The 26,517-nt window shown below is 35.2% G+C and overlaps 6 protein-coding genes across 7 annotated transcripts; 2 read left to right on the plus strand and 4 right to left on the minus strand.

Moving 5' to 3' along the window:
- Positions 1-832: 832 nt before the first annotated feature.
- On the minus strand, positions 833-4,307 carry LOC143918332 (thiamine transporter 1-like). Of its 2 annotated transcripts, XM_077440171.1 has the most exons (8): positions 3,583-3,721; positions 2,945-3,389; positions 2,731-2,861; positions 2,514-2,658; positions 2,000-2,130; positions 1,765-1,923; positions 1,449-1,684; positions 833-1,378 (listed from the first exon to the last, which is right to left on the minus strand). In XM_077440171.1, the coding sequence occupies exons 2-8, from the start codon at positions 3,177-3,179 to the stop codon at positions 1,105-1,107; spliced, it is 1,311 nt and encodes a 436-aa protein (XP_077296297.1). In that variant the 5' UTR covers positions 3,180-3,389; positions 3,583-3,721; the 3' UTR covers positions 833-1,104. The 2 variants fall into 2 exon arrangements, with proteins under 2 accessions (XP_077296297.1, XP_077296296.1); XM_077440170.1 differs by having other exon boundaries at positions 2,945-4,307.
- Positions 4,284-6,971, minus strand: JMJD4 (jumonji domain containing 4). The gene is made up of 2 exons (XM_077440172.1): positions 6,272-6,971; positions 4,284-6,198 (listed from the first exon to the last, which is right to left on the minus strand). The coding sequence occupies exons 1-2, from the start codon at positions 6,793-6,795 to the stop codon at positions 5,547-5,549; spliced, it is 1,176 nt and encodes a 391-aa protein (XP_077296298.1). The 5' UTR covers positions 6,796-6,971; the 3' UTR covers positions 4,284-5,546.
- An 893-nt stretch (positions 6,972-7,864) lies between these two features.
- LOC143918327 (protein O-glucosyltransferase 2-like) lies at positions 7,865-10,047 on the plus strand. The gene is made up of 6 exons (XM_077440156.1): positions 7,865-8,056; positions 8,138-8,340; positions 8,413-8,869; positions 8,943-9,177; positions 9,259-9,558; positions 9,636-10,047. Exons 1-6 carry the CDS (start codon positions 7,908-7,910, stop codon positions 9,753-9,755), a joined length of 1,464 nt encoding a protein of 487 aa, XP_077296282.1. The 5' UTR covers positions 7,865-7,907; the 3' UTR covers positions 9,756-10,047.
- CYLD (ubiquitin carboxyl-terminal hydrolase CYLD) lies at positions 9,791-13,788 on the minus strand. The gene is made up of 10 exons (XM_077440154.1): positions 13,633-13,788; positions 13,281-13,557; positions 12,314-12,493; positions 12,034-12,230; positions 11,771-11,959; positions 11,538-11,693; positions 11,155-11,452; positions 10,938-11,086; positions 10,667-10,850; positions 9,791-10,594 (listed from the first exon to the last, which is right to left on the minus strand). The coding sequence occupies exons 1-10, from the start codon at positions 13,672-13,674 to the stop codon at positions 10,401-10,403; spliced, it is 1,866 nt and encodes a 621-aa protein (XP_077296280.1). The 5' UTR covers positions 13,675-13,788; the 3' UTR covers positions 9,791-10,400.
- Positions 13,789-15,879: 2,091 nt separating this feature from the next.
- Positions 15,880-23,004, plus strand: LOC143918269 (uncharacterized). Its single transcript, XM_077440056.1, has 2 exons — positions 15,880-16,309; positions 20,416-23,004. Exons 1-2 carry the CDS (start codon positions 16,088-16,090, stop codon positions 21,628-21,630), a joined length of 1,437 nt encoding a protein of 478 aa, XP_077296182.1. The 5' UTR covers positions 15,880-16,087; the 3' UTR covers positions 21,631-23,004.
- On the minus strand, positions 22,208-25,888 carry mRpL3 (mitochondrial ribosomal protein L3). The gene is made up of 6 exons (XM_077440057.1): positions 25,782-25,888; positions 25,613-25,703; positions 25,048-25,290; positions 24,680-24,972; positions 23,982-24,146; positions 22,208-23,911 (listed from the first exon to the last, which is right to left on the minus strand). Exons 1-6 carry the CDS (start codon positions 25,832-25,834, stop codon positions 23,659-23,661), a joined length of 1,098 nt encoding a protein of 365 aa, XP_077296183.1. The 5' UTR covers positions 25,835-25,888; the 3' UTR covers positions 22,208-23,658.
- Positions 25,889-26,517: the final 629 nt, after the last annotated feature.

A 26,517-nucleotide genomic window follows, 5' to 3' on the forward strand; every position in this document is an offset into this window, starting at 1 on the left:
TTGATGTACATACGGTTCGATGATTACACTGATTAACAAAAAAAATTACCAGAACGGAGACTAACCAATCTTTACTAAGTTTGACCCACTGAACTCGAATATGATAATGATAAAGATTGGTTAGTCTCTGCCCTGGTAACTCAAAAACGTGATTTTTTGTTGCTCAGTGTTATTGCCCCTAAAACTCCCCCTAAGGCACTCCCCTAAAAGTCACTAAAATCTCTATAACGGAACATCTGGCAGCTGAAAAGTCCATCATACTAACGATAACTATCATACCAACGAGAACTCGAGTGCCAAATATTCCGTATTCGCGATTTTCATGGCAAAAATAATCCAATTACCGTATATACATATGTACTTGTTCATCCATCCAAAATGTAATACCATCTTCTTGTTTCTTCCTCTTTACCACCAATTATACAAATAATAATCTTAGTTATGAAATATTTTGACAATCCACAAATATTTATTGAGGCACTTGAGTTCTCGTTAGTACAATATTTCGCGATTCTTTCGATTGATGGAGTTTTTGGGTGCCAGATGTTCCGTGATCGAGATTTTAGTGACTTGGACGAGATCGCTTTTAGGGCAATAATCACTGAACCATTATATTTATGTCCAAAATGTATTACACTAAAATCATATATGTACATATGTAGATAGATACTTAGTCAAATTGCAGAGAATTCTTAAAAACTGAATTCAAATGTTGTTTACTCGTGGAGTTTCTTCCTATCGCTCATTTAGTTTCATAAAAAAATTGCAAATTAATTATTATAACTTAAAACTTTAAGAATTTAAAATTTAAATAATCATTAACACATATGTATATTGGAATTGCGAATTAGAAATCTTTAATATTTGGGAACTATGTATGTATGTATAATCAGAAAAAAATTTCTTTATTTTAATTTTTTTTTTGTTTTTTTTTCTGAGATCATTAATCAGTAAGATTACAGATAAGATTATTTTGAATTAAAGGTCTATAATATTAAAAAATTCATATATGTAAATAATTTTATTACTTTATCTATGTACGTAGTAACAATAATGATTTTTTTTTTATTTATGACAAATCCATGATATGCATAAGTTACAAAATTATTGGGAAACATCTTGAATATTTTGATCCTCTTCTGGTGTTGTTTTTCGCTCTAAATAGCAAGTTATGAACCATGAAGTTATTCCTATGATACTTAGAATAACATAATAAACAGCATACGCTCTATATTGACTGCGTATATCCAAAGCCAAACCGTGGTCTGAGATGATTATTAATGTCAAAAGTGATTGTATAATTAGGGCAATCAGAGTATTTATGCCGAAAATAAGTCCAAAGCAGCTGTCGTACACAAGATTGTGGGCTATTTGTGAGCTGAAATAAAAATCGTAATATTATAAAAAATATGTTACATTGCTACTATTATTTTTAGTTGAATATTTACCTCGCTATTGTAATCATGTAATGATATATTATACCCAAAAATATATATCCGACGTAACTTAGCCATACAGCAGGTGCAAAACAAGCAGCTAGTACAGCACCGGCTTGAATAGCCGCAGCGAAAGCTGGCAATATATTGTACACGTTTTTATTTTCAAATCTTTTGAGACCGCCCAATAAAGCTCCACATGCTCCTAGAACTGTCAGTATCGCCTCTACAACTCCATTGTATATATTCTGAAATGTAAATCAAAAGTCTGAATGAAATTATCAACGTATGCTAATTTCATACACATATGATAAAAGAAGATATTTACTTCTTGTTCAGGTTCAACGTCGATCCAAAGAAGCTGGATGTAAGTTTGCACTTGATAAAAGCCAGCTGTTGATCCGGCATACCATGCCGACCAAGCAATAACAGACTTTCGACTGTATGCAGATTTTGCATGTTGCCACAAAAGCTGCACACCATTTATCTGTACATATATAATATTCATTTTGAGAAATTATGGTTAACTGTAGGATTTAAAATTCGAAATTTAGTTTGAATACCGGAACAGGATTATTTGAAGTTGTTTCTTGGTCAATTTTTGATTCTGTAGATGTATTAACTTCCCGATGGAAATATATACTCCGATCTACTGAAGGTAAAAATACTGCCCATATTGTCGCTAATATTTGACCTGTGATGAAAATATAAGTAGAATTTTCCTGTTGTTGGTGCGATAAAACTTGCGTCTTATATTATATTATATATATATATGATAATAATAACGAGGAAAAGTGAGTCAAAAACTAAATTGTAATATATTCGAATGAAAAAATTGTATTTTACCTGGTTAACCTGTAATAACCATATAAGTAGAATGCATAGAATGGTCATTGTTAACAAAAGTATCGTCTAAAAGCGAGGCATCGAAGAGAGAGACGGAAAGTCAGAAGAGAGACAAAGTTTAGCAAACAATGAACAAACTCTGCCGCGCAGAGTTTTTGTAGCAACATTTTTGGAGGCTGAGAGCGATTCTATGCATTCTACTTCTATGGTAATAACCGATATAGTACTCACTTGAAAATGTGATGTAATTTAGCTGACGATAGTCGAGTGCTTTAAACGAAGTCAACAATTGAGCTGATAGTCCAGATATAAAACGCCCGACAAGAGCGGAAGATCTTGTATATGAAGCTACTTTATCATAATTTTTTTCATCTACCTAAAAATGTAAATGTTATTTTATTGGTATAAAGGAGTGAATTAATATCTTACAGGTTTATAATTGAATTACTTTGGCAAACATATAAGTATAGTATGCCACTTCCGTAGCCATGTAAAGGCCGTACAAGAATTGCGACGCTTGAAGCCATTCTAAACTTTTAGTCCACAATAAAATGGAGTATACGCCTATTCCAGACAAACCTGAAAATAAGACATGATTTTTTAAATGAATAACAATTATTAAAATCAGATAAATTGGTAAAAAAGTTAATAAATTTGATTACCTGATACTATTATTAGTGGCTTATATTTAAGGTAATCAGTGATGAGGAAAACGACAATAAGCAGGGCTAAATAAGAATATGTGCCGACGGGATAGACATGTTGATTGAGGGTTTCTTCAGTTATGTTTCGCCAGGGACCGAGGAGAAACTCGGAGACGTAGGGTTCGGATGGGCGAAGCTCACGAAGAAGGCCAAATGTGCACAGCAGCAGCGACACAACCATCCATTGCTCCATGTCGGCAGACTAAATGTTGTCCACTGCTTTTCGATTACACATAGTTTATAACATTGCTCATTGAAATGTTATTTTCAATTTCTCGCGACAATCGCGAGACAAATAAACCAGAAAATATTTGCACATCGCAACAGCGATCATGTAATAAGTCGCTAACTGTTTGAACTAAATTCAAATTATCGCCGAGTTATCGTTATCAACAGCAATTATCTGTAGTAAAATGTAATCTGATACAATTATAGAATTCCGGATATGTACAACCGAAACTGGTCCAGATTCGGACAAACACAATGGATAGTAAAAATTATTATATTAAAATGTATCTAAAAATATGCATTACGTAGCTCAAATACGATTTGCATTTTATGCGTTTAATGCATGTATGATGTCACAAATTACTCACTTTAATTAAAACGATGGGTAATTGCTTCAATCAATCCCACACGAGGATAAACAACAAGTTTAATCGTTTGCCCGCAGCCGTCTTCTATAGAAGCTTTGGGCGACAAGTCTGTAGCGCGGCTGTGTTCCATAGAATTTCTGAACTTTGCACGGGATTTTGAACCTTATATGCGCCTATTTCAACTGTTTTAAGGTTCAAAATTTGGTTGAACATATTACTGAGAGTTGAATGCCATCCATTTAATTTTCTTAAGATGAATATATACCAGTCAAAATTAGTTTTTTGTGGAACCATACTGAAACCTCGTTTATGTGACGTCAGGTCTGTTGAACAATGGCGACGATACGTCTCAATTGTATGAAGAATGATTATTTGACAATTAAGCCAAAACTACGAGATATATTATGTATTTTATTGTTTAAAATAATACTTTGTGTTAATTAACATATCTGGTTATTTGAGTAAATATTAAAATCTTTATTTAAGGTCGAAAACTCGATTGCCAAATTCGCGAAAAAGGTGCCGTGTACAGTGCTTGTTCGCTATATTTATTGCCGCGGCCAAAGGGTTAAGTTCATTTCTCTGAACATCGCGATTTTCTTTTCCGTGGTTTTCAAGTCATATGATAAACTACAATCACAGAAAATTGCTTGTGAAATATTATAATATATGACGAAACCAGTTTTGTATCAGTTATTTTTATCAATTTATCATCAATCGATCCCTTGTGATGAAATCTTTACCCAACGACAATTTAAAAAATAAAACTGTGTAACGAGGAAAACAGAATGATAAACATAGCAAGAATTTAAAGAGAAACAATAATCTATAGTGGAAAAATAAGATTTTTTTCTTCATAATCTTGTTACTAATGAAATTAAATCACTAAATCAAAAACATCTGACGATACTTTGAATGTTATTTTTACAATAGTCTATCAATGACGATGGCAATGTGGGATAAGAAGTTTGTTGTTTGCAATGTTTAATTCATATACATAATCAGTGGTGAGATTTTAAGTAGAGGACAAAGTATCTTCAAACGTTTAGATTTATATCGAACTTTTTCAAGCTCCGGCTATCACAAATATTATGTATGCATTTGAATTCAATTGTAAGGCACATGTTGTACGGATCTACCTCACGGGATCTACCAACAACAAAGAGAATTCCATGGCACGCCACTGATATGTGCGTCTACCTCACGGCACCGAAAGTGAAAAGGTCAAAAAAGCAAATATCGGAAGGCAAAGATTGAAAAACGAAAGATCTTAAGTCGAAAGATCAAAAAAAAGGGTGCATGGTAAACTGTACTATGTATATATAATATATATCAGTAGCATGCGGTGAAATTATCTCTCTTTTTGTCATACAGCCTTGTTTAATGTGCGCGCGCAGGATACGGGAGGAAAAGCCTGTTCCTCTTGTTCCTGTTGTATCCTGCTCGCGCAAATTAAGTGAGGATGTACGACAGGGGGAGAGAGAGACTTTTACCGCACGCCACTGATATATATACTAACCGTTTTTTATATATATGCATGATAAACGAATATTTTCGACTTTTTCACGGTCACCCATGTTGTACATATGTATATTATGAATGATTCAAATAAAAGAATATAAAGCAAAAGTTGATAAACCGTTAAGTTCACTAAAAATATCAGTATGTTTTACAGAGTTTTAATGAATTAATTTTGATATAAAATTCTTGAATCGATAATAATACAATTCAAGCGATTAACATATTACAGTTAGTAAATGGGTATTTTCTTAAAAAATTATGACATACAAAATATTATATATGATGGCAATTAAGTATTTTCCAAAAACCCTGTTAGTAATTAAAATAGTGAAAGATATGATATTACTTAAAATATTACATCAATTTTAGCTATATAATTGTTAATGAGAATTTTATCATTAAACAATCTAACTCATTTATAAAATCATTCGCTATTGTTCATTTTAAAACAGTTTGTTAATATTTTCAATTTTTTTATAAATACTTTTGAGATCAAAATTTTGCAAATTTCTACGTGAGATTTCAATCACTATACTATTCAAAATATTGTTAATAGTTTTGAGATCTCTTAAAATGTGAATCTTTCTAAATGTCGGCTGACCGAAAGACACACTTATTCCTGTTTCAATTGAATGCAATCTTTTGTCAGCTATATGCTGAATGAAATTCGCAAAGTCATCAATGTTCATTCCAAATAGAGCTTGAAGCATAAGCTGACAGTGTTCAGACCATCCGTCGGTACTGTTAAATTCTTTAATTTCATCCTCGACTGAGTGCAGATTATCTATTAACGATCTCCACATAAATTCAATGTTGCAACGGTTCACCCAATTATGATTGATCGATATTGTGTCTTCTTCGTTGAAAACTTGATGATACCACCCAGACGGAACAAATATTCCTTCTCCGGTATTTTGTATGACTTCATAATATAAAACGTTATTGTTTAAATGTTTTTGAATATCAGAAGGAAAATTTCCAAAGGAATCTAGAAATTGTTTCTCTTCTCCTGGTGGAAATAGGAGCCATCTTTTTTTACCAACTACATTTGCTGACCAGCTGAACGACTTAAAAACATCAGCATGGAATGGTGTCCTGAAACAAAATAAATTTTGTTCAAAATGAAATATGTGGAAGATGCAATTTTCATTTGATATTGTTTACATACCAAGATCCTTTAGGTCCCATATAAACGAACATATAATCATCAATTTCCCTATCTAACGAATATTCATTTAACCAGTCGGATGTAAAATATTCAGGAACTGAATAAAATGGATCACAGGGTCGTTGTTTCCTCAAATGCCAATCTTTGAGATATGAAACAAGGGACAATCCTTTTTCTTCGTTCCGATTTTCCCAGTAGTTTATAAATTCGCTGAATAGCATTGTTCTCTTACAACAATTTTGATCGCCGTCAAAATTGCAATCTACCACTGGAACTAATGCATCGCCATAAATAACATTGAGATTTTTGAAATTAGGTTCATTTTTACATTGATCGACCCATTCCGAATTGGCCGGCCAATTTTTCGTTACGTCGGAAATAATACATGGTTTGTTGCTTTGTATATATTCGTTGAAAAATTCTGAATATGATAATGAATCCATTTTAATTCTAGGGATTTGTAAATCGCTCCATTCTTTTTTGATTTCAGTTTCATTGTTATCATTTTTGTCAGAATTCGTCATTTTATAAAACACCAAAGTGTAAAATTTCAATATAGAAAATAAAAATAGTCATTCATTGAATAATGAATTGATATTTAAATAAATAAACCAAAACAAATGACATTCATTCCTACTCTAAATGACACAAGGCTGAAATTTGGTTTGACACAAAACGAAACGCAATACAATACGTCCATACTCACATTTCTTTTCAGACAACTTATTTATTTTATATCAATTAATCATTCACACTCGCCTAACAGATTGCTCCAAAGCGACGAGTGTGCTAAACAGATTAAGAATAGAAGAAAAAATACATGAATTACTTTAGAAAAAAAAAATACATGACATTAAAAATCCTTCAATAAATAAAAATATAGCGGCCAAATCAACAGTTAACAATTAAAATTGTCAAATATTAACTGCTTTAGTGGGTCGCGACCCCCTTAACCGAGGAAGCGGTGCAGCGAATGAAAAGAGATATGACAAATGTCAATGGTACCATCCAGTGAATTTAAGAAACGGAGGCCTCGAGGAATGGGAGAATTAAAATATGCCACAGTTTTCGCCAGAGGAATATGAAATAGGGAACATTGGCGGGTCCAGGTCAAACTCTCGGGAGCAAATAAATAAATGATAGTTTTATATTCATTATTATAACTATTTGCATATATAATTATTTACAATGATTCAGTGATTATTCCTCAAAAAGCTATCTCTCGCACGTCACTAAAATCTCGATCACGGAACATCTGACACCCAAAAACTCTATCAATCACTCTCTATCACGCGAATAATTGTACTAACGAGAACTCGAGTGCCAGATATTCCGACTTCGGATTGTTGTGGCAACGATTGCCGTGCGCGCGATCGCAATTTGCGCAATAATCCATTTGGTAATTGGATTATTAGTCACATTGCGGCGGTCACAAAGACAATTTTTGCCATTAAAATCGCGAATACGCAATATTTGGCACTCAAATTCTCGTTAGTATGATGGACTTTTCGGCTGCTAGATGTTCCATTATAGAGATTTTAGTGACTGTGATATTTATCATTTACAATCACTAAATTGAAAAACACAAAAAGTAGTTATTTTGTGCCAGCAACACTGATGTTTCTGTTGTCAAATAATGTCGCTACTTCATAGTTTTTCATTTCTATTGTACATTTCTTTGTGTAGTTGTTTGCATGTACATGTATGGGGTCCCGGTTTAAATCCAGACAAAATTGTTCTACCAGCGAGATATTTCTTTGTATCAATTGAAGATGAACTAACAAGGTATTTTAACCTCAAATATGAAATATTTCAGCACAAATTGAACGAACAGACAATTAAACACAATTTCTTAATTCACAATAGCACACCTGCCAAAACTGAAGATCTGAATGTAAATATAATAGGAGAATCTCAAACAGGATCCTGCAGACTATGGCTCGATAAGTTGGATCAGAAAAATGGATCTTTCATCATTAGATATCGCCTATATGAAACTTGTAAAAATTTAAAAATAATTGTGAAATATAAACAAAATCATGTTGGCGATTCACCATACTCATTCTCGGGTAATCATTGAAGTATTTATTTTGTCATCATATATGTATGTAAATACGAATTTGTCAAATTTTATATTGTAGAACCAATTTACTATGATGGATGTAGCTGTCCTGTTGATTTTTCTATATGGAGAAAATATAACGAATGTCCGAAAACGATTGAACAAGTCAACTTAGATATGAACAAATTTTCTAATGTTAATATGTCAGAGGTTTATACAAAAGTTCTGGATCAATTTAACCACCCTGGAAGTATGAGTTTATGTTATTACGTCATAAAAGACAACGAGCTTCATAGAAAGTGTTTCGGAAAACATGTCGGCTTTCATATATTTTCTGATGCCATATTGCTTTCTATCTTGCGCAAGGTTACCATTCCTGATCAGTCTTTCTTCATCAATTTGGGTGATTGGCCCCTTGTTAAATTAAATGTCCGCTCAGTGGTACCTATATTTTCTTGGTGTGGTAGTGAAGATACGTACGATATTGTTCTTCCAACGTATGATTTAACAGAGTCTACTTTGGAAAATATGGGAAGGTCAGTTTTTATACCTTGGATTTATTAACATTTTTTTTTCACAAAACTGAAGAAACAACTGGTTGATTTGTAGAGTCATGATGGATATGTTATCAGTGCAAGGTAACATTGATAAGAAATGGAATGATAAAATACCTCAAGGATTTTGGAGGGGAAGAGACTCCCGAAAAGAAAGACTTACATTAATTGATATAGCTAGAAGATATCCAGATATTTATAACGTTTCTTTAACAAACTACTTTTTCTTTGGAGATAAAGAAAAAGAATATGGTAAAGCTCCTCGCATATCTTTTTTCAAATTTTTTGATGTGAGTATTCAAGAATAAAGTATGAATATGAATAATAAAATCATGATAGTACAATAAACACGTATTTTTTTTAAATTTCAGTACAAATATCAAATAACTCTAGACGGAACAGTTGCTGCATATCGAGTGCCATATTTATTAGCAGGTGATTCTTTAGTTTTCAAACAGGAATCTCCATATTATGAACATTTTTATACACAAATCAAACCTGGTGAACATTTCATATCATTCAAACGAGATTTGTCTGATTTAACGGAAAAAATTAGGTGGGCTATAAAGCATGACAGAGAAGCACAGATGATTGCCAGAAAAGGACAAGAATTTGCTAGAAATAATTTAATGCCCAAAGACATCATATGTTACTATGCGGTGGTTTTGAATGTGTGTATTTTTCAATATTCCAATATTGAAATAGATTTTATAGTTTCAATGATTATAATTTTATTTGTTCGTTTTAGGAATGGTCAAAGCGATTATCAGTTCCTATAATATCTGTTGAAGATATGGAAAAGGTTCCGCAAAGTCCAGAGGCTGATGATTGTGGCTGTTTAAAAACAACTACTAAAGATGAGTTGTAAAGAAATGAATCTCAATAATTCCAAATATATTTTTATACTTTTATAAAATAATTTATGAAAAAATGTCTTTGATTTTTAAATTTTATAAGAATGCACATAAAACATTTTGAATGAATGGAATAGGTACAATAATTCTAATAAAACTAATTGTATATAATAATAAATAAATGCTCAATTTTATTTTTTATACATAGGCATTTAAACAATATGGAAAAAGAATTTATAAATAAAATTTTAATATATATGTACAAATAAAAAGGCACATTAAAATAAATCATTTAAAACTTAATACACATATATATCTTTAAATCAAAAATTTTCGTCTATTTCAACCATTCATTAAGTAAACAAATGTAATAATAAATGCCGTTTTTTTGAACATTTACTAACAGAAAATCGTAGTGAAAATAAAATACATAAATAAATGGGTGGGAGGTAAAATACTTATTCATCAAAACATAGTTAATCTGTCAACATTCAATTCGACTTTTTTACAAAATTTATTATATCAGATTATGTTTAAAGAGTCGTTATCCTAGATTTCGGTAAATCAGGTTAGACCGAGGTGGGAGAGGAAAGTAATAATACTTAAATACATACGTATTCTTAACGCAATAGCACAGTTTGCTCGATTGAATCACCAAATTATCTATACATACTGACATCGGGACTTTGGTACATACACATATAAGCATCGCACAATAATCTTTTTGCGTGTTCTGGAAGCATTCTATCACTTGGGGTGGCTTCATGCAGGGCACGGACTCCGTCTTCACTTAACCAAATCGATATGTCATCAACCAATACTATTTCAGGAATGTTATAGCCATTTTGTTCACCTGAAATGAGATGAAAATTCTAGCGAAGCTCATAGAAGTGCATACATTTCAAGCCTTTCTGTGTAAACATACCTTTTCTATCTGCCATCGAATCAAAAAAGCACCAAGGAGCGTCATGACCGGATCCCGCTTTAACAAATGCTACGTAATGTGACGTTTCTATACAAACTACAGCGAAAAGTTCCATGTACAATCTTGGAACCGGGCAATGCTCGGCCATAATGGTGAAATCTGAAGGAACAGATAATACTGTTGGCTGAAAATTAATAATAGAAAAAAGCAATGAAAACTTGATCCCAATATTAAATTACATAGAATGCAATAATTTATATAGTAAATATACTTTATGATTCAATCTCTTTTCGTGTGAATGAGCCGTATCGAGACAAGTTTGGCAGAAAGCTGTACTTTCAAGTCCAACTCCGCACTGTCCAAAACATTCTCTGCATTCGAAAGCAGCAACTTTACCACAAATTGTACACTGCCTTGGAGCTAGAAAAATAATAATTTCATTAATATTTTAATGATTTAATACTATGGTGAAGTAATTAATTACTAACCGTCTTCAATAACATCGGTGACATCTAATAGTTGTGACGGCAAGATTCTTGAATACATTTTATACGATTTACCGAATCGTGGCATTTGAATGATAAGGCAAGGAGGGACTTCCTTCAATTTAATGTTGGATGTTAAAAAACTTTGTTCAAATAGTTGTTGCACGCTTGGAAGAGACAGCTTTTCGTCTTTCTCAACAAACAGTTGATAGTGAAACGCTTCTTGGCCTGAATTCAATTTCAAAAAGGGTTCTGCACGTAATATTTGCGCTACAAGACAGTTCAAAAACTCTTCTGGATCCTGAAATATAATAATAAAACGCATATAGGTACAAAAATTAAATCGTATACACACATACATATAATTAATTGAAGTAAAATGAAACCTTTTCTTCTGAAGTCAAGCCTGAAATTGAACTTAATTTTTCTAAAAGCTTTCTCAATTTCATTACTCTATCAGCACGCACATATAAATTCTGTCTAAGAGGATTAACAATTTCTTCTCTTAACACTCGCTGAACTTCCTCATAATGTACGGAGTCCTAGAATTTCAATAATCAAATATAAATCCATAGTATAACCCGAGAAAACAATATTGCTTGACGTTTTATGTAATTACCTCAGAACTTGGTGGCCGAAAGAGGAGCGAGTCAAATACGCTAGTAAAAGTAAACATAGAAAAAAGAGTAGCATCTAAATAACACGAGTTGTGATGTCCTTGAATGCCTCTAAATTTTCCGCACAGCCCTTCTAAATCAGTGGTATGGTTCAGAGGAGGTATACAGCCGGGAACGATCGGACATTCCACCTATGAAAGTCATAGAAATATGATTAGATTTAGGCAAACAGAGACGATTTCAAAAACAAATAAAAATTACACACTTGACCAAAATCAGCCGATACCGATTCTGGCTGTGATGGTATGGCGATATCTTGAAACCGACTATCTTTTCTGCAAAGTGACAACGGTACGAACAAAGCTCTTCCTTGTGGACAAGAAAAGTATCTTTCACCCGAGTACGTGCCGTCTGTTAATCCGTGTTGCTCTTCTTCTAATTCAATTCCGGCATATCCAGCATCTAAATGCACAAAACATCATTTAAATTCGATGCACAAAAAAAAAAACAGCAATTTGAATTTATATTAGATTGTATAAGTATACCGCCGATATATCCAATCCAACGTACGACACCATAGTATAGACTGGTAGAATCATTTACGACTTCCACCATTGAACCGACGCCAATTTCTCCATTTAAGATGTCTGCATCGAGTGATGATATTGACGGTTCTGGTTCTATGCACACGTTTTTATGATCGTTGCCACTCGAACTTGGAACATCTGTAATTTAAAGTTCGGCATCATCAATTCGACATTGTAAACAATATAATTAATTAGTTTTATACGTCTAACAGGTATATTGTCACTTTCATTGAAACGTGTCGATGTTTAAGTATGTTTGATGTGAGTCGAGATCGTTGCATGTCGGGGTACTCTCTATATCTCCGAACTCGAGCACAAATATGGGAATATTCTCAACCGATACACTTTCGACAACATTCGAATAATAGTCATCCATTTTTCAGTGAGACGTGCTCTATTCACGTCCTCACTCACACTGTGAAGTTTGACGGAACACATTCTATTTTTATACGGACCAAATCTAAACTTAGTATCGAACAACTTGCCAGATGCAATAAATGAAAATTGGCTATCTCTATAGCAAACTCAACTAATAAGAAACGATCTGGAGTTATAGATTCTATTCAAAAAATAGTGCGTCCCCTCGTTTATGAGAGTCAAGACTAATGCGGGAAATCCTATCTACCAGGAATTATGCTAAGATTCTAACGATCACAGACTAATATGAAAACCTACATATGTAAGTTATTGTGGCTGGTTAGTATCAAACTCCCAAAATTACCAGGTGGGATTTTTGTAGACCAAAAATCGGCAAACCTCAAAATTTTATGATTGATTAAATTTTACAGTTCATATAAAGTATTAATTTATTTGATATTTTATAATATGTAGTGTTGTTCTTATGTATTTATTTGTAGTCATACTCATGTGAGATTATAATCCCTATAAACCAGTATATATGTGTGAAAATTTTCCACCGATTTACCTATCAAACGACCAATTTCAACGCTATGACTATTCTCCATAGATATCAAATCTTTGTCATTGCCAATGTTGCTGATCATATTAGATTTTTTGTGTGTCTGTCTCCTTTTGTCGGATGACGCTAAGTGTGACAAAGGGTTGACAGATTTGATTCTCTCTGAAGTGCTGGGCATATTGCTTCTGTGCGGGTTCCTGGTCAACGTTCCCGTTAGTACTGATGCTATTTTGCCGCCAGATTCCACAGGCCAATCGCCGCCAATCAATTCGATCAGATCAACCTGGATTCGAAAATATTCGTACGATTATAAATATATTCCACGGGTAGTAAGTAGCTAAAGAGTGTATAGTTTCACCTGGTCTAGGTTATTGGTGGCTGGAGGCCGAGGAGTTTCCATTTTTATCACTCACTGTCAATTAACATTGACATTTGCTGTGACGTATAAGCATCGTTATCAATAATATATGTCAAAGTACGTGCATATACACATATATGGGCAATCAGACTGGTCAACACAACCAGATTGATACGCACAAAATGGACACACTGATTTTTTTCTGTTTCAATCGGTCATGAAACCTACATTTACACGGTGTTATGATTAATTTTTGAAAAACACATTTGTATTTGTGCAAATAAAAATACAAATATCAATATTTAAAATTGTACAAATATGAAATGTTTAAATTTAAAATATGGAGATGTCATAGGAGGAGGGGTCAAAAGCATTCACTCTACTCGCGAGCGATTTATCTTTCATTACGTATTCTTCATTACAAATGAACGCTGAATTTTCCTCATTTTGATATTCTTAATTTGATTATTTTGGATTTGCACGGTTCTAAATTTATATGTTCGTTTCCAGTGGCGGCTCGTGAGAATTCATAGATTGGGGGGCTGCAGAGATTAATCGGGATGTAATAGCTCGTTGACCATACCGGTGATCAAATTCAGACAAAAATAGCGTGCATATGTACTATATTGGGAGGCTGCAGCCCATATGGACGGCAAAAATAGCATGCATTGGTACTATACTGGGAGGGCTGTAGCCCCGCAGCCCATATAGATGAACCGCCACTGTTCGTTTCTAAATTTATAATGTGATTATTTATATGTTCGTTCGCACTCGTTTAATAGTGAGGCTCGCGCTTCACGCCCAAAAACCAATTATTACGCTTCGCTGCGACATCTAACTACGAAACATATTTTGAAGTATTTTAAATACTAACAAAAATATTTTAAATGCTACACCCTCGTCACAATGTATTTTGCGCATACATTTTTGTTACTATTTAAAAATCTTCAATATATGTTTCGTAGTTAGATGTCGGCTTGACTTTCTCAGGAGTTGGCTTGTCCCCGGTGCGTGGTTGACAATGCGTAGTACATACGTATTTACCATGTATTCCTGGTTCGGTGATCATTGGACACAAAGCGCTCCCCCAAAAGACACTAAAATCTCTATAACGGAACATCTGCCAGCCAAAAAGTCCATCATACTAACGATAACTATCACACTAACGAAAACTCGAATGCCAAATATTCCGCATTCACGGTTTTCATAGCAAAAATTGTCTTTGTGACCATCGCAATGTGACTAATAATCCAATTACCGTATTCCTACATATTCTATTATTACTTTTTATTTTTTTTGGGGAGGGGGGGGGGCTATAGGGTGGGTTAAAGGTTTTGGACCGTTTCCCAGCCTATGGAAATTCAGTTGAATTTTGAAGAGGATTTTTATTACTCGATTAATACAGGTGTATTTGTATGTACAGCGAAGTAGGTAGGAGATTCGCTGGAACGAGCCAGGTCGAGTTCCTGAAGCTCACTGGCATCTGGGGACGATGCGCTGGTTTATAAAGGTGTTGCTTGAGCAACGTATAGCTGGGCTGGTGAGATCACGTTCTAGAAGATTCCAACGGGGTCGAGGTTTTCCTTTGTGTTCTATGTTTGATGCGTAGCTCTTTAGGATTTCACGTGTAGTCGTGATTGCGTATCTGGAGCGAGTCGAATCGCCTTTATGGGTAAGCTGGACGAAGTATTTCGGCCACGGCTGACTTTCGTGTACGAGATCATTTGTACAGATTAAGTTCGATTTGGGAAATAGGTGATATAATCGACCTAGTTTCGTATGGTACAAGTCGTGCTATATCCCTACATGGCAACTTTTGGACTACCCTTAGAGCAGCCCTGACTGAGTGAGACCAATCTCAATAGGGAGCATGATAAGTTTATTTGATTTTTTGATACCGCGAGTTTCAAAGAGTATGCGTCAGCTTGGAGACGACACAGTAGACCCGTGTATTATTTAATTTCAACAGAATGTAGTTTAATTCGGTAATTGGACTATTCATCACATTGGGTTGGTCACAAAGACAATTTTTGCCATGAAAATCGCGAATACACAATATTTGGCACTCAAGTTCTCGTTACTATGATAGTTATCGTTAGTATGATGGACTTTTCGGCTGCCAGATGTTCCGTTATAGAGATTTTAGTGACTTTGTGACGAGTAATTTGTGACCAGTAATCACCGAACCGTTTAATTCAAAGTGAAAATCGAGTACGAGGCATGGACGCGAGTGAAAGCGCTAAGACCTTTGGCGTCAGAAGCGGCTATTGGCCAATCAGCAACCGAGCAATCGGCCATTGCGCGGTGTGCGGTTTGAGCTCCCGGGTCGCAGCCGGCCGCCGGCCACCGGCCGTCGCTCGCCCTACGAACTCGTCACCCGTTAGCCGTTAGCCGTTAGCCGTTAGCCGTTAATCGTTAATCGTTAATCGTGAATCGTTGAACGAAAAGCGGCGAGATGTCGGTGGTGTTCACGCAGCGCGGCGTGCGGCCGCCGCCCAACACGGCTCAGATCCAGAAAATGCTGGACGAGAACACGCACCTGATCCAGACGATCCAAGAGTACCAGGCCAAAGGCCAGATCAACGAATGCATTCAATACCAACAGGTGCTCCACCGCAACCTCGTCTACTTGGCTTCGATGGCCGACGCCACGCAGAACATACAGGCCATACTACCGGTATATATACTCGCACCATTCACTATTCACCATTCACCACTTTTTTTTATTTCATACTTCAATTAGTGTTTGCTATCGAACGCCGCTAGATGGTGCGCCAAATACCCGCAATACATACATATATAAATGTGTATTAAAATATATATATTTTCTATTGTTCTATATTTATTGTAACGGTGTATTTCCTTACATCATTGTGTGATGGGTCTTCTAGCTTCTTCAGAGCGGTTTATTGCGACGTTTGGACTATCTGAGACAAGTCTGGTCCAGACAATAGACATGCTGGATTGGCCTTGCCAGCTGCAGAGGCTGGACTCTGCTCTGTTTTTATTTTTATTTATTTATAGGTCTGATACTCTCCATTGTACCGTGTGGATATCCAAATCGGGCCAGTAAATGCTATGAAGCGATCACCCCTATATTGCAGGACTGGTCAGCTTGACGTAGCAGATGCAAGGCACTTTGGCCCCAAAACGTGGAAAAAAAAAATTTGGTATACAAAACTGCTGTGAAAACATAAACTGATTATCGTCTCGAGTACTTGAGGTCCAAAGACGAGTCATCTTCGAATACGTATCTTGGTACTTTCCCATAATCCGGAGGTATTTTTTTTTACAATATACAATACCGTGCATGGAAATCCCATCACTTTCAATGTTCGATGTTTTCGTTTTTTTTTTAATTACACGAGTTTTTTTCGGTTTTTTTTATATGATTAAAAAAGATTATTTATATTCTTAAATTAAGATGAGAAAAGAATTAAAAAAAAAACATGTACAATAGGGTCATTTTTTAAATTTTTTTCAAATGTAACTAAAATAATATAGTATATATTTTTCTTTGAATTAAAATACAAAGGCAATTGATCAAAGACAATAATAAATAATAATCCAATATTTAGTAGACCCTCCTTTTGCTTTTATGAAGGGCTCAACACGTGCCGGCATGGACAATACGATTTTTTTAGCATTTCGTCCGAACTTTCTTCAAACCAAACATTTTCAATAGTTTTTTTAACTCATAATTTGTCCCAGGGTGTTGTTTTGTACCCTTTGCTTTATAATAGCCATAGAAGTAGAATGCATAGAATAGTCATTGTTAACAAAAGTATCGTCTTAAAGAGAGCCATCGAAGAGAGAGACGGAAAGTCAGAAGAGAGACGAAGTTTAGCAAACAATGAACAAACTCTGCCGTGCAGAGTTTTTGTAGCAACATTTTTGGAGGCTGAGAGCGATTCTATGCATTCTACTTCTATGATAATGGCCCATAAATTTTCGATAGGGTGTAAGTCGGGACTATTGTCAGGCCACTATAGTGACGAATACCTAACCTACTTTCTCTTTGTATTTCTTTGTGTAAAAAAAATAGCTGTGCTAACTTTATAAAATGCTATTAAGTTTGTTTAATGATATGATCAATCACTTCAAGTAGTCTACCATTTTTGCCCGATGATAATTTGCACAATCGGCCTGAAATTTGAAGTCTGTTGACTCTGAAAGATGTTGCTCAATAGAAGGCAGCGAACATGTCTCCAAAATTTTTTTATAGTCTGTAGTCTTCACTGTGCCATTAACAAGTTAACGACCGAAGACTCGCATACGAGTCTTGGCTAAAACAAAATCAGCGGACCGTGGACTCGCATACGAGTCTTAGCAAAACCATTTCAACGGACCAAAGACTCGCATGTGAGTCTTCCTATATGAAGTTTCCCACACAAAAAAAAAACGTGTGCGTCATCTGGAGTGTTTGGTTTCGAGTTACGGCTAACTGAAATGGCTTTTTCGTGGAATGGTTCTCAACATGTTGTCAACAAAATATTGAAGTACACTTTGAAGTCGCGCGTTTTTCTGCCTGTTGCAGCGTAATTCCGCAAAATCTGCCGGCTGCAGCGCAATGTTTGATAAGAAACTTCGCGGTCGCTAACTTGTTAACAAAGTGTAGCGCTCGCTCATCGAGTTTCTCACAATTCGCCGTGTTTCGCACAAATCGTAGTTATTCACTCGAAATCCGCACAAGAACTTAATAGAATACATCAGAATGTTCGAAATACTACCCTTTTGAATAAAAAAATAGTATTTTAGAAAGTAGGGGACCTTTTACGGAGAAATTCCGAGAATTCAAAATATTTAGAGGTGATGCGATTTCCATGCACGGGACTGAATATGTTTTTTTTATTTAAAATAAAGCCTAACGTGTTGTTTCAATAATCAAATAAACTTATGTAAGTAATTTTAAATTTAATTAGAATTCAGACTCCTGAGGCTAAAAACTTCTGCTTGCGTCTAAAAGTTGCTCGAATACGTTGTCGTTTCTGACCAGCTGTCTCTGAATGGATGATGGATTATTCCTCGGTGTTGTTTCTTACGTCACCTTATTTGGGGTTAACGCTCCGAGTATAGATACCTAGCTGCAGTTGTAGCAATAATTGACTTTGCAATGTTCAAATCCAATGTTTTCCAAATCTTTAACTGCAGTCCACCACTTTGACTAAAAAACATTTGTGAATCTCCCGACGCAGTTCTCGGAAAATCCGCTGTTGAGGAAATACTCTACCAGTACTGTTCTTTGTCTTTGTAAACAAGCGTTCGACGATTGATCTTTGGCCTTCTATCTTCTGCTAAGGTCGTTCAGATTATTGGTGCAGATTTCTGTCATATTGTTCCAATCGACGGTTGTGCCTAATTCCTCCTTACATAATTTGATCAACATCAATTCTCTAGCCTGACAATATTAGAAACAAACAACTGTCGCCGAACCAATTTAAATTTTGTATGTTTGCTTTCTTTCGACAAGGCAATTAGAGCTTCATGTAATGTTTTCCCTTGCTACTAAGATCCTCACAAAATCCACAATCCTTGTAATAACACAATAACACAATCCTTGTAATCCACAATAACACAAAATCCTTGCTACTAAGATTCCTCTCTTTCGTGAGAATGTCACGCCGTCTTCCGTAGATGATAGAGCAAATTATTTTTTTTAATGCAAAAATATATATAAATATTTTGTTGTAAAAGAATGCTGCCAGATAATGGAAAAGTACCAAAAAAACAATATTAACAAAATGCTTGACAATATTTGGAAGACGAACGAGTTCTTATTTATATGCAAAATATATATATACATATTGTTTCAAAAAATTGCCTCCAGATAATGGAAAAGTACCAAAAAACAATATCCACAAAATAGTTAGAAGATAACAATATTTAGAAGACTGAGCATAGCTGAGTGAAGGGCGCTAGAGATATTGATAGACAATGTACGATAAAAAATGACTTTGTGGCTTAATTCTATACTACATTGATAGTTTGGTTGTATTTGGATGGTAAATATTTCATTTTCAATTATTGTCTATGTAAAAAATACTAATGCTAATTACTTCTGCCCCACAGCATCCTTGCTACCAAGATTCCTCTCTTGTGAAAATATCACGCTTATGAATCTTTGGTATATGGTAGAGCGAAAAAGCTATTTAAAAAAAAAGTTATATACATATATATGTTTATTTTTAATAACTTCCATTATTAACTTTTTTTTTGGGTTTCACAAGGTTGTTTGAATTAAATAAGACAATGGTTTTTAATTTCATAGTGAATTGGCGAATGAAATTGAATATGACGGTATCATAATGTTCTTTAATCTTTTCTACATTTGTTTGCTTCGTTACTGTGACTACCAAATTTTTTTACATAGGAATCTGCATTTGTCATAAAATTTTAAAACTTACAGCAGTATCAAATTTTCAAGTACCTATCCTAATTCATTGCGATCTAAAATATCGGCGCTCTCATTGTAAAGAAAATTAAATTAGAAATAAAAAATACACATTTCAGTACCTGATACTTAGTTTCATGATCAACAGTATTAGAATTATTTCCAAAATACACATACATTTTTTCTGAACCATTAAAACGTGATCAATGATCGATTCTTCATTCAAATCAGTCGAATTTTCGCATGATCACAAAATTTCATCTATTGTTACTATGTGTATAGGATAAAGTAAAAAATTCTAAGCTCGATTCCGCTTCAATCAACAATCCTGCCCCATTTTGTTGTATTTTATATTCATATGACTCTAAATTTATTTTATTATTAATTTCCAGCCCCCTCATCAATTGCAATCTGGGAATCCACAACCAGCTCAAAATATGCCGCACGGGGCTCCGCCTGAAAATTCAAACAACCAACAAAACCAATCCAACTATCCGCAGACTTCGCAGCCGTACAGGGGATCCCCGAACGTCACGGTGCCCAGCTCTCCCAGACCGAGCGGAGCACCACAACCTTACACTCAACGAGGATACCCACAAAATCAATATCAAGGACAGTATCAGAACATGAGCGGAGGACCGTATCCAGCTCCAGCTCAAACGGGATACATGAATCCAAATCAGCAGCCGTATGCACCCCCGGGATCGCAATCTCAAGCTTATCCGAACAACACAAATTATGGCCCGCCGATTACGACAGCGCAGAATAGCAATTACCAAACGGCAGGACATCAAAATAACAACTATCCTGCTTCGACTATGCAGCAGCCGTACGCGCCTCCTCCACCAGGTGGACCGATGCCTACAAACCCGATCCCGTACTCTGGAGCCAGAGGAACGACGTCACAAAATTATTCTACAGCTGGAGGCTTTCAAGGCCCGCCAATGGGAGCCAACTATGGTGCTCCAACTAGCAACGCATCTCCTGGAAATTACAATGCAGCTTCCAATCAAAATTATCAATCGCAACCGTATTCTGGAGCTCCACCTTCAGGATATCCACCCACTGCGACGTCACAACCTAATCATTCTCCACAACCGGTGTCCGGTTATGCCAATCAAACATCAGGGTCGAGCAGTTATGGACCTCCGACCGCTCAGTCGCCTACGTACTCATCTCCAAACACGCACAATTCCAATCCCCAAAATGGCGGCACACAACCGTCCAATTCCAATATATCGACTCAACCCTACCCGCCCACCGGACAACCTTCCAACTATCCTGCTTCCAGTCAACCCCCATTTTCGAACCCTTCTTCCCAACCTGGCAGTCCCGCACCATCAAATTATCAATCCCCGGTCTCGCAAGCTTCCAACAACCCCACATCCAGCACGGCTCAAGGCTACGCTCCCCCAGCCCCACAACCTTATCCACCACCGGGTGGCTCTTATCCTCCTATCGGGTACGGAGCTCACCCACAGCCAAATTATCCGCCGTCTCAATATGGAAATGCATCTTATCAGTACTCTCGACCTCCAGCTCCTCAACCACCACCGCAGGGCAGTTACGGCGGGTATAACTACCAACCCAACACTCCGCAACAATAGTCTGATGAATTATTCAGTTGTTGTTTTGATACTTAATCTTTTTATTGTAATGGTAGCTTCTACAGTTTTACAATATTTGACAATGTGGAATTATCAATTTGAAATCAAACAATACAAATGACATTGTTAATTAAGTATTATTATACGATTTTTTTTTCAATATAAAAAATGAAAAACCAATTTTTTTTTTAAATTATTGATATATTTTTATGTATCCGCCATTTTTACATTGGCCATGATTGAAAAACGCTAGCTAAAAATGTTGTAATAGCTGATGCATATCTGGTGTCCTCCAATTGCATGACGTTTACCACTACTATAAGACCAAATCTAAAAAACTGATGTAAGCTTCCGTGGGAGGAGTGTGGGACAGTAGAGCTAGATTTTATTGTTCTCAACATCTTCTAATTGAATTTTGGAATCGGCATAAATTCTGGAAGTTCATAACTACAATTATAAATTTAATTAATTGAATTCCTAAACTACATATGTGAAGCTACGATTAAAAGTAAAAGTGGTTTTTTTTTCTCCCAATATTTCGTTTGTAATAATTGTTAGAATATCTTTTTTTTATTTTAATAAATATAATTTTTGGAATATACTTATTTCTTTTGAACTGGCCCAACATTGTATAAATCATGCTTAAAAAACCTGTTGGTCTGTATAACTAGTAGTGTATACAAATGCAATAGTACACATCTAATATCAAATATCATTTACCGCTTGAATTAGTACATACGTACATTCAGATAAAAAAATATTGATATTGAAAACCAATCCTTGTCAACGTAGTGAAATATAAAACCAGCCCAATGGATACAAAGTCCGAGAAAAAATAGTATATTTTAGACTTTTATAATTCGCTAGATATTTATATGTACAGCAATAAAACATCACAATCAATAGAATAAACATCTAACTTAGTGTTGTAAGTCGAGAATATTCTCCAAAAGATTATTCGGCGAGAATTTTCTTTTTTCTTGGTTATAAAACATCTCTAAGATATTTTATTAGCCTTTTAGATGATTCTACGATATTTTCAGGACCTAATAGGACTTTCTAGAATGTCTGAGAGCATTTTGAATGACATTTTTTTCATTCTGACGTCACTGAATGGGTCATTTCGTCATTTTAACATACGCGCACTACCACCATGAACGTTTTCCGCGCAATTCTCACAGGAATGCAAAGCTTATTAACTCTGGAGGCAATAAATTATACATATATTTTTTTAACAGAAATTTTTTGAGTTTGTATTTTAATTGTTATTTCACATCAGTGCGTAAATAAACAATGCGAGTTACCATTAACAAAAATTTCAGTTGATTTTTGTTTGCTTACAGATCTATAAATAAAGCTTTTGAGTTTTTCTCCAAAATCGTTAATCTTTTAACACAAACTATATAATATGCGTAACATTTCTGTTGTTTCATCAACTGCTCAAATGTCACATTTGATTACCCTCTCTCTGTACATAAGAAATGCAAAATGTTAAAAATTATTATTAATTAGTTTTTTGCATTAGTTTATTCGTGTCTTCCCTCATCTTACCGTTCACATGAGTTTACCCATTTTTTGAAATTGCAACGGAATAGTATAAAAGCCCTGCAGATGCTCTAAAAAAGAAAATTCTCAGTTTGGAGAATTTTTCCAAAAGATTATTACCGAGAATTTTACAGCACTAATCTACCTATTGATTCCAATACTCACTTACGGCACAGTAATACTAGATTTAAAATTGATGACTGCAAACTTTTGTACTGTTATATTTTATAAATGAGAAGAAACCAACAAAAATCATTGTCATATTCGAATTCAATTGGTCAAACTTAGTAAAGATTGATAAGTCTCCGCTCTGGTAAGTAAAAATCGTGAATTTTTGTTCCTCGGTGTAATCTTAGCTTAGGCGATGCGTGTTGTTTCTATAAATGAATGTCAGTAAACTTTCCAGGATAATTGATAGAAAAAATCCGACTATGAGGTACAATATATTTAATTATTTTCTACATAAAAATTAATACTAAAAAACTACGTTTCTTCAAACATTATTGTGGGATCGGAAAAGTTATGTATGTGTGACGCGTATATGTCTTCTTCTTCATCTCCAGTTGGGTAGTATGTCGGAAACGGTGGTGCCGTTTTATGCCTGTGCAATGGTAAAACGGTATCGAACACGTAAATGTATGAATTCGTCGGACCGGGAATACCATCACCCGTTACCCACAAGACATTGAGCTTTGTGTTAATACGCAACACCTTCAAACCGCGGTTGACTCTCCACCTGAGGAAAAACATCAATATAAATAGAATCGTGAAAAGAAGCTGTACTCAATTACCGATCAATATCATACCTGTTTCCCATGTGACCGGGCAATTTTGTTCCCGGCCAGACCCTGGCCTTTTCACCACCACCTCCGATGTTTCCGGGGCGTCTGTGGGTCTTCGTCACACCGTGTGAAGCAGGCATACCCTTAAATCCCCATCTTTTCATTACTCCTTGAAAACCACGATCAATCCTGCAATATAATATGTATGTAGATTTTCATATCTTAATTATAATTAACCGTTTGCCCGCGACCGTCTTCTATGGAAGCTTTAGGCGACAAGTCTGTAGCGCGGCTGTCTTCCATAGAATTTCTGAACTTTGCACGGGATTTTGAGCCTTATATGCGCCTATTTCAACTGTTTTAAGGTTCAAAATTGGTTGAATATATCACTGAGAGTTGAATGCCATCAATTCAATTTGCTTAAAATGAATATATACCAGTCAAAATTAGCTTTTTGTGGAACAATTGAGACGATACGTCTCAATTGTATGAAGAATGATTATTTGACAATTAAGCCAAAACTACGAGATATATTATGTATTTTATTGTTTAAAATAATACTTTATGTGTTAATTAACATATCTGGTTACTTGAGTAAATATTAAAATCTGTATTTAAGGTCGAAAATTCGATTGCCAAATTCGCGAAAAAGGTGCCGCGTACAAGGCTTGTTCGCTATATTTATTGCCGCGGGCAAAGGGTTAAGCATGTGAAAATCTTACGTCAATCCCCGACAATCTACAACGTCTCCGACTCGGAAATGACTGGCTACTAGAGGAGTTCCTGGTGGAAGAGCAGCTTGAGGGGATACTGTAAATCGACAAATGCGCCTTTTGGGTAGAACGCCAGTATTTTTAAAGAGGCCATAGTATTCTTTGGTCACGAGGCTCGGATCGACAGTTTCCGCACCGACAAGTAAACATCCAAATCGGCCCCTTTTGCGTTCTTTGATTTTATAATGAAGCGGTTTCCATTCTTCTGGTGGTATATATTTTATAACTTGATTGTCCACAATCTGGAAAATTTTAATTATCATTTGAAACTACATATAATATAATAAATATATGTTAAGTAATTCGGTTGAACTTACTTGTAATAAAGTTGTTTGTACCCTATAGCCATTGTTTGTCCATAAAGGATAGACTCCTATTTTTTTAGCGATTAAACCAGTTCTCCTTACCCTTTGGCTCCATACAAATGGCTTTGTAGTGTTTCCAGTCAATGGGCTTTGATATTTGTTAACAGCATTTTCCGATGAAATTTTTTGCATTCGATCTTGTATTACCTCATTTAAAAATGTTTTATTCTCGGGAGTTATGAAGTCTTCATGTATCTAAAAAAAAAAACATTACGCGTATATTAATATCACAAGCTAGATAAAAGTTTTTTTAAAAAGGAAAAACGATTACAATAACGGTTGCCCAGCTAGATGTACAGTTTTAAATTTAAAATCACCAAATTTGGTATATATACATTATCTCACGAGAGTGTACACTATGACATAAACTGAAAAAGTTCTTGGTTATATGTGTTTTATTCCCGACTTCTATCCACTCGAGCAACAGAAGGTAATTCAGCTAGTTTTTGATAAACTTGTTCAAGTAATAACTGATGAAGGTTTGCTAAAGCATATGCAAGTTACTGTTAGTTCATACCACTCGGTGACTACGAATGTGCAGTTCTGGATATCGTTGCCTGGGTCTGATATAATTTTTTACGAGTGTCAACGCTGGTTTCTGATTTAATCTGAAATTGAATACATGTGATTTAAGTATGCGTTTTTTTAATCAACATTTAATGAATATTGAAGAATCTAAAACTAACGAGAGATTCAAGAATTGTTTGCAGAGGCTCCCGGTCACCCTTGCGAGAGCCATTTTAGGTTAGGAGAACGCGATCGAAACGCGTTCAATCAACGACCATCATTAAACAAAATATAATATAAATAAATAAATATGTATGCATGGTTCGGTGATTACTAGTCAAATGTGAACCGGTCACAGGACAACCGGTCGCTCTAGATCGGTCACAAGTGATCACCCGTCACACTAAAACTGGTCACACCCTAAAATCGGTCAACCAGTTTTCTCGTGACCGATTTTAGGGTGTGACCAGTTTTATCGTGACTAGTTTTCCCGTGACCAGTTTTAGTGTGACGGATGATCACGTGTGACCGATCTAGAGTGACCGGTCGTCCTGTGACTGGTTCACATATGACTAGTAGTCCGTTTACCGTATGCATACATATTACAGATATATTTCCAGGAAATATGTAAGCGAAATCTTTTTTTTTTATCTCTTATTTGGAATAAGGTCGGATTCCTAGCATCTTAAAAAGGTTAGAAAACCTCAGGGAAAACTTGTATTTTGGTTCTGTTACTACCATAGAAGTAGAATGCATAGAATGGTCATTGTTAACAAAAGTATCGTCTAAAAGCGAGCCATCGAAGAGAGAGACGGAAAGTCAGAAGAGAGACAAGAGAGAGAGAGACGAAGTTTAGCAAACAATGAACAAAATCTGCCGCGCAGAGTTTTTGTAGCAACAATTATGGAGGCTGAG

The sequence above is a fragment of the Arctopsyche grandis genome, chromosome 10, assembly GCF_051622035.1.
Source record: "Arctopsyche grandis isolate Sample6627 chromosome 10, ASM5162203v2, whole genome shotgun sequence".
Lineage (NCBI taxonomy): Eukaryota > Metazoa > Arthropoda > Insecta > Trichoptera > Hydropsychidae > Arctopsyche > Arctopsyche grandis.

Coding starts and splice junctions, on each gene's coding strand:
- LOC143918332 (XM_077440170.1), bottom strand. CDS start 3,179: ATGGAGCAATGGATGGTTGTGTCGCTGCTGCTGTGCACATTTGGCCTT. Junction 1,685..1,764: donor ACGTTGAACCTGAACAAGAA/GTAAATATCTTC, acceptor TTTACATTTCAG/AATATATACAATGGAGTTGT. Junction 1,379..1,448: donor TACATGATTACAATAGCGAG/GTAAATATTCAA, acceptor TTTTTATTTCAG/CTCACAAATAGCCCACAATC.
- JMJD4 (XM_077440172.1), bottom strand. CDS start 6,795: ATGACGAATTCTGACAAAAATGATAACAATGAAACTGAAATCAAAAAA. Junction 6,199..6,271: donor ATGGGACCTAAAGGATCTTG/GTATGTAAACAA, acceptor ATTTTGTTTCAG/GACACCATTCCATGCTGATG.
- LOC143918327 (XM_077440156.1), top strand. CDS start 7,908: ATGTCGCTACTTCATAGTTTTTCATTTCTATTGTACATTTCTTTGTGT. Junction 8,341..8,412: donor TTCACCATACTCATTCTCGG/GTAATCATTGAA, acceptor TTTATATTGTAG/AACCAATTTACTATGATGGA. Junction 9,559..9,635: donor ACTATGCGGTGGTTTTGAAT/GTGTGTATTTTT, acceptor TGTTCGTTTTAG/GAATGGTCAAAGCGATTATC.
- CYLD (XM_077440154.1), bottom strand. CDS start 13,674: ATGGAAACTCCTCGGCCTCCAGCCACCAATAACCTAGACCAG. Junction 11,960..12,033: donor TATCGGCTGATTTTGGTCAA/GTGTGTAATTTT, acceptor TGACTTTCATAG/GTGGAATGTCCGATCGTTCC. Junction 11,694..11,770: donor TTCGGCCACCAAGTTCTGAG/GTAATTACATAA, acceptor TTGAAATTCTAG/GACTCCGTACATTATGAGGA.
- LOC143918269 (XM_077440056.1), top strand. CDS start 16,088: ATGTCGGTGGTGTTCACGCAGCGCGGCGTGCGGCCGCCGCCCAACACG. Junction 16,310..20,415: donor ACATACAGGCCATACTACCG/GTATATATACTC, acceptor ATTAATTTCCAG/CCCCCTCATCAATTGCAATC.
- mRpL3 (XM_077440057.1), bottom strand. CDS start 25,834: ATGGCTCTCGCAAGGGTGACCGGGAGCCTCTGCAAACAATTCTTGAAT. Junction 24,147..24,679: donor GTAGATTGTCGGGGATTGAC/GTAAGATTTTCA, acceptor ATTATATTGCAG/GATTGATCGTGGTTTTCAAG. Junction 23,912..23,981: donor CCCGGTCACATGGGAAACAG/GTATGATATTGA, acceptor GTTTTTCCTCAG/GTGGAGAGTCAACCGCGGTT.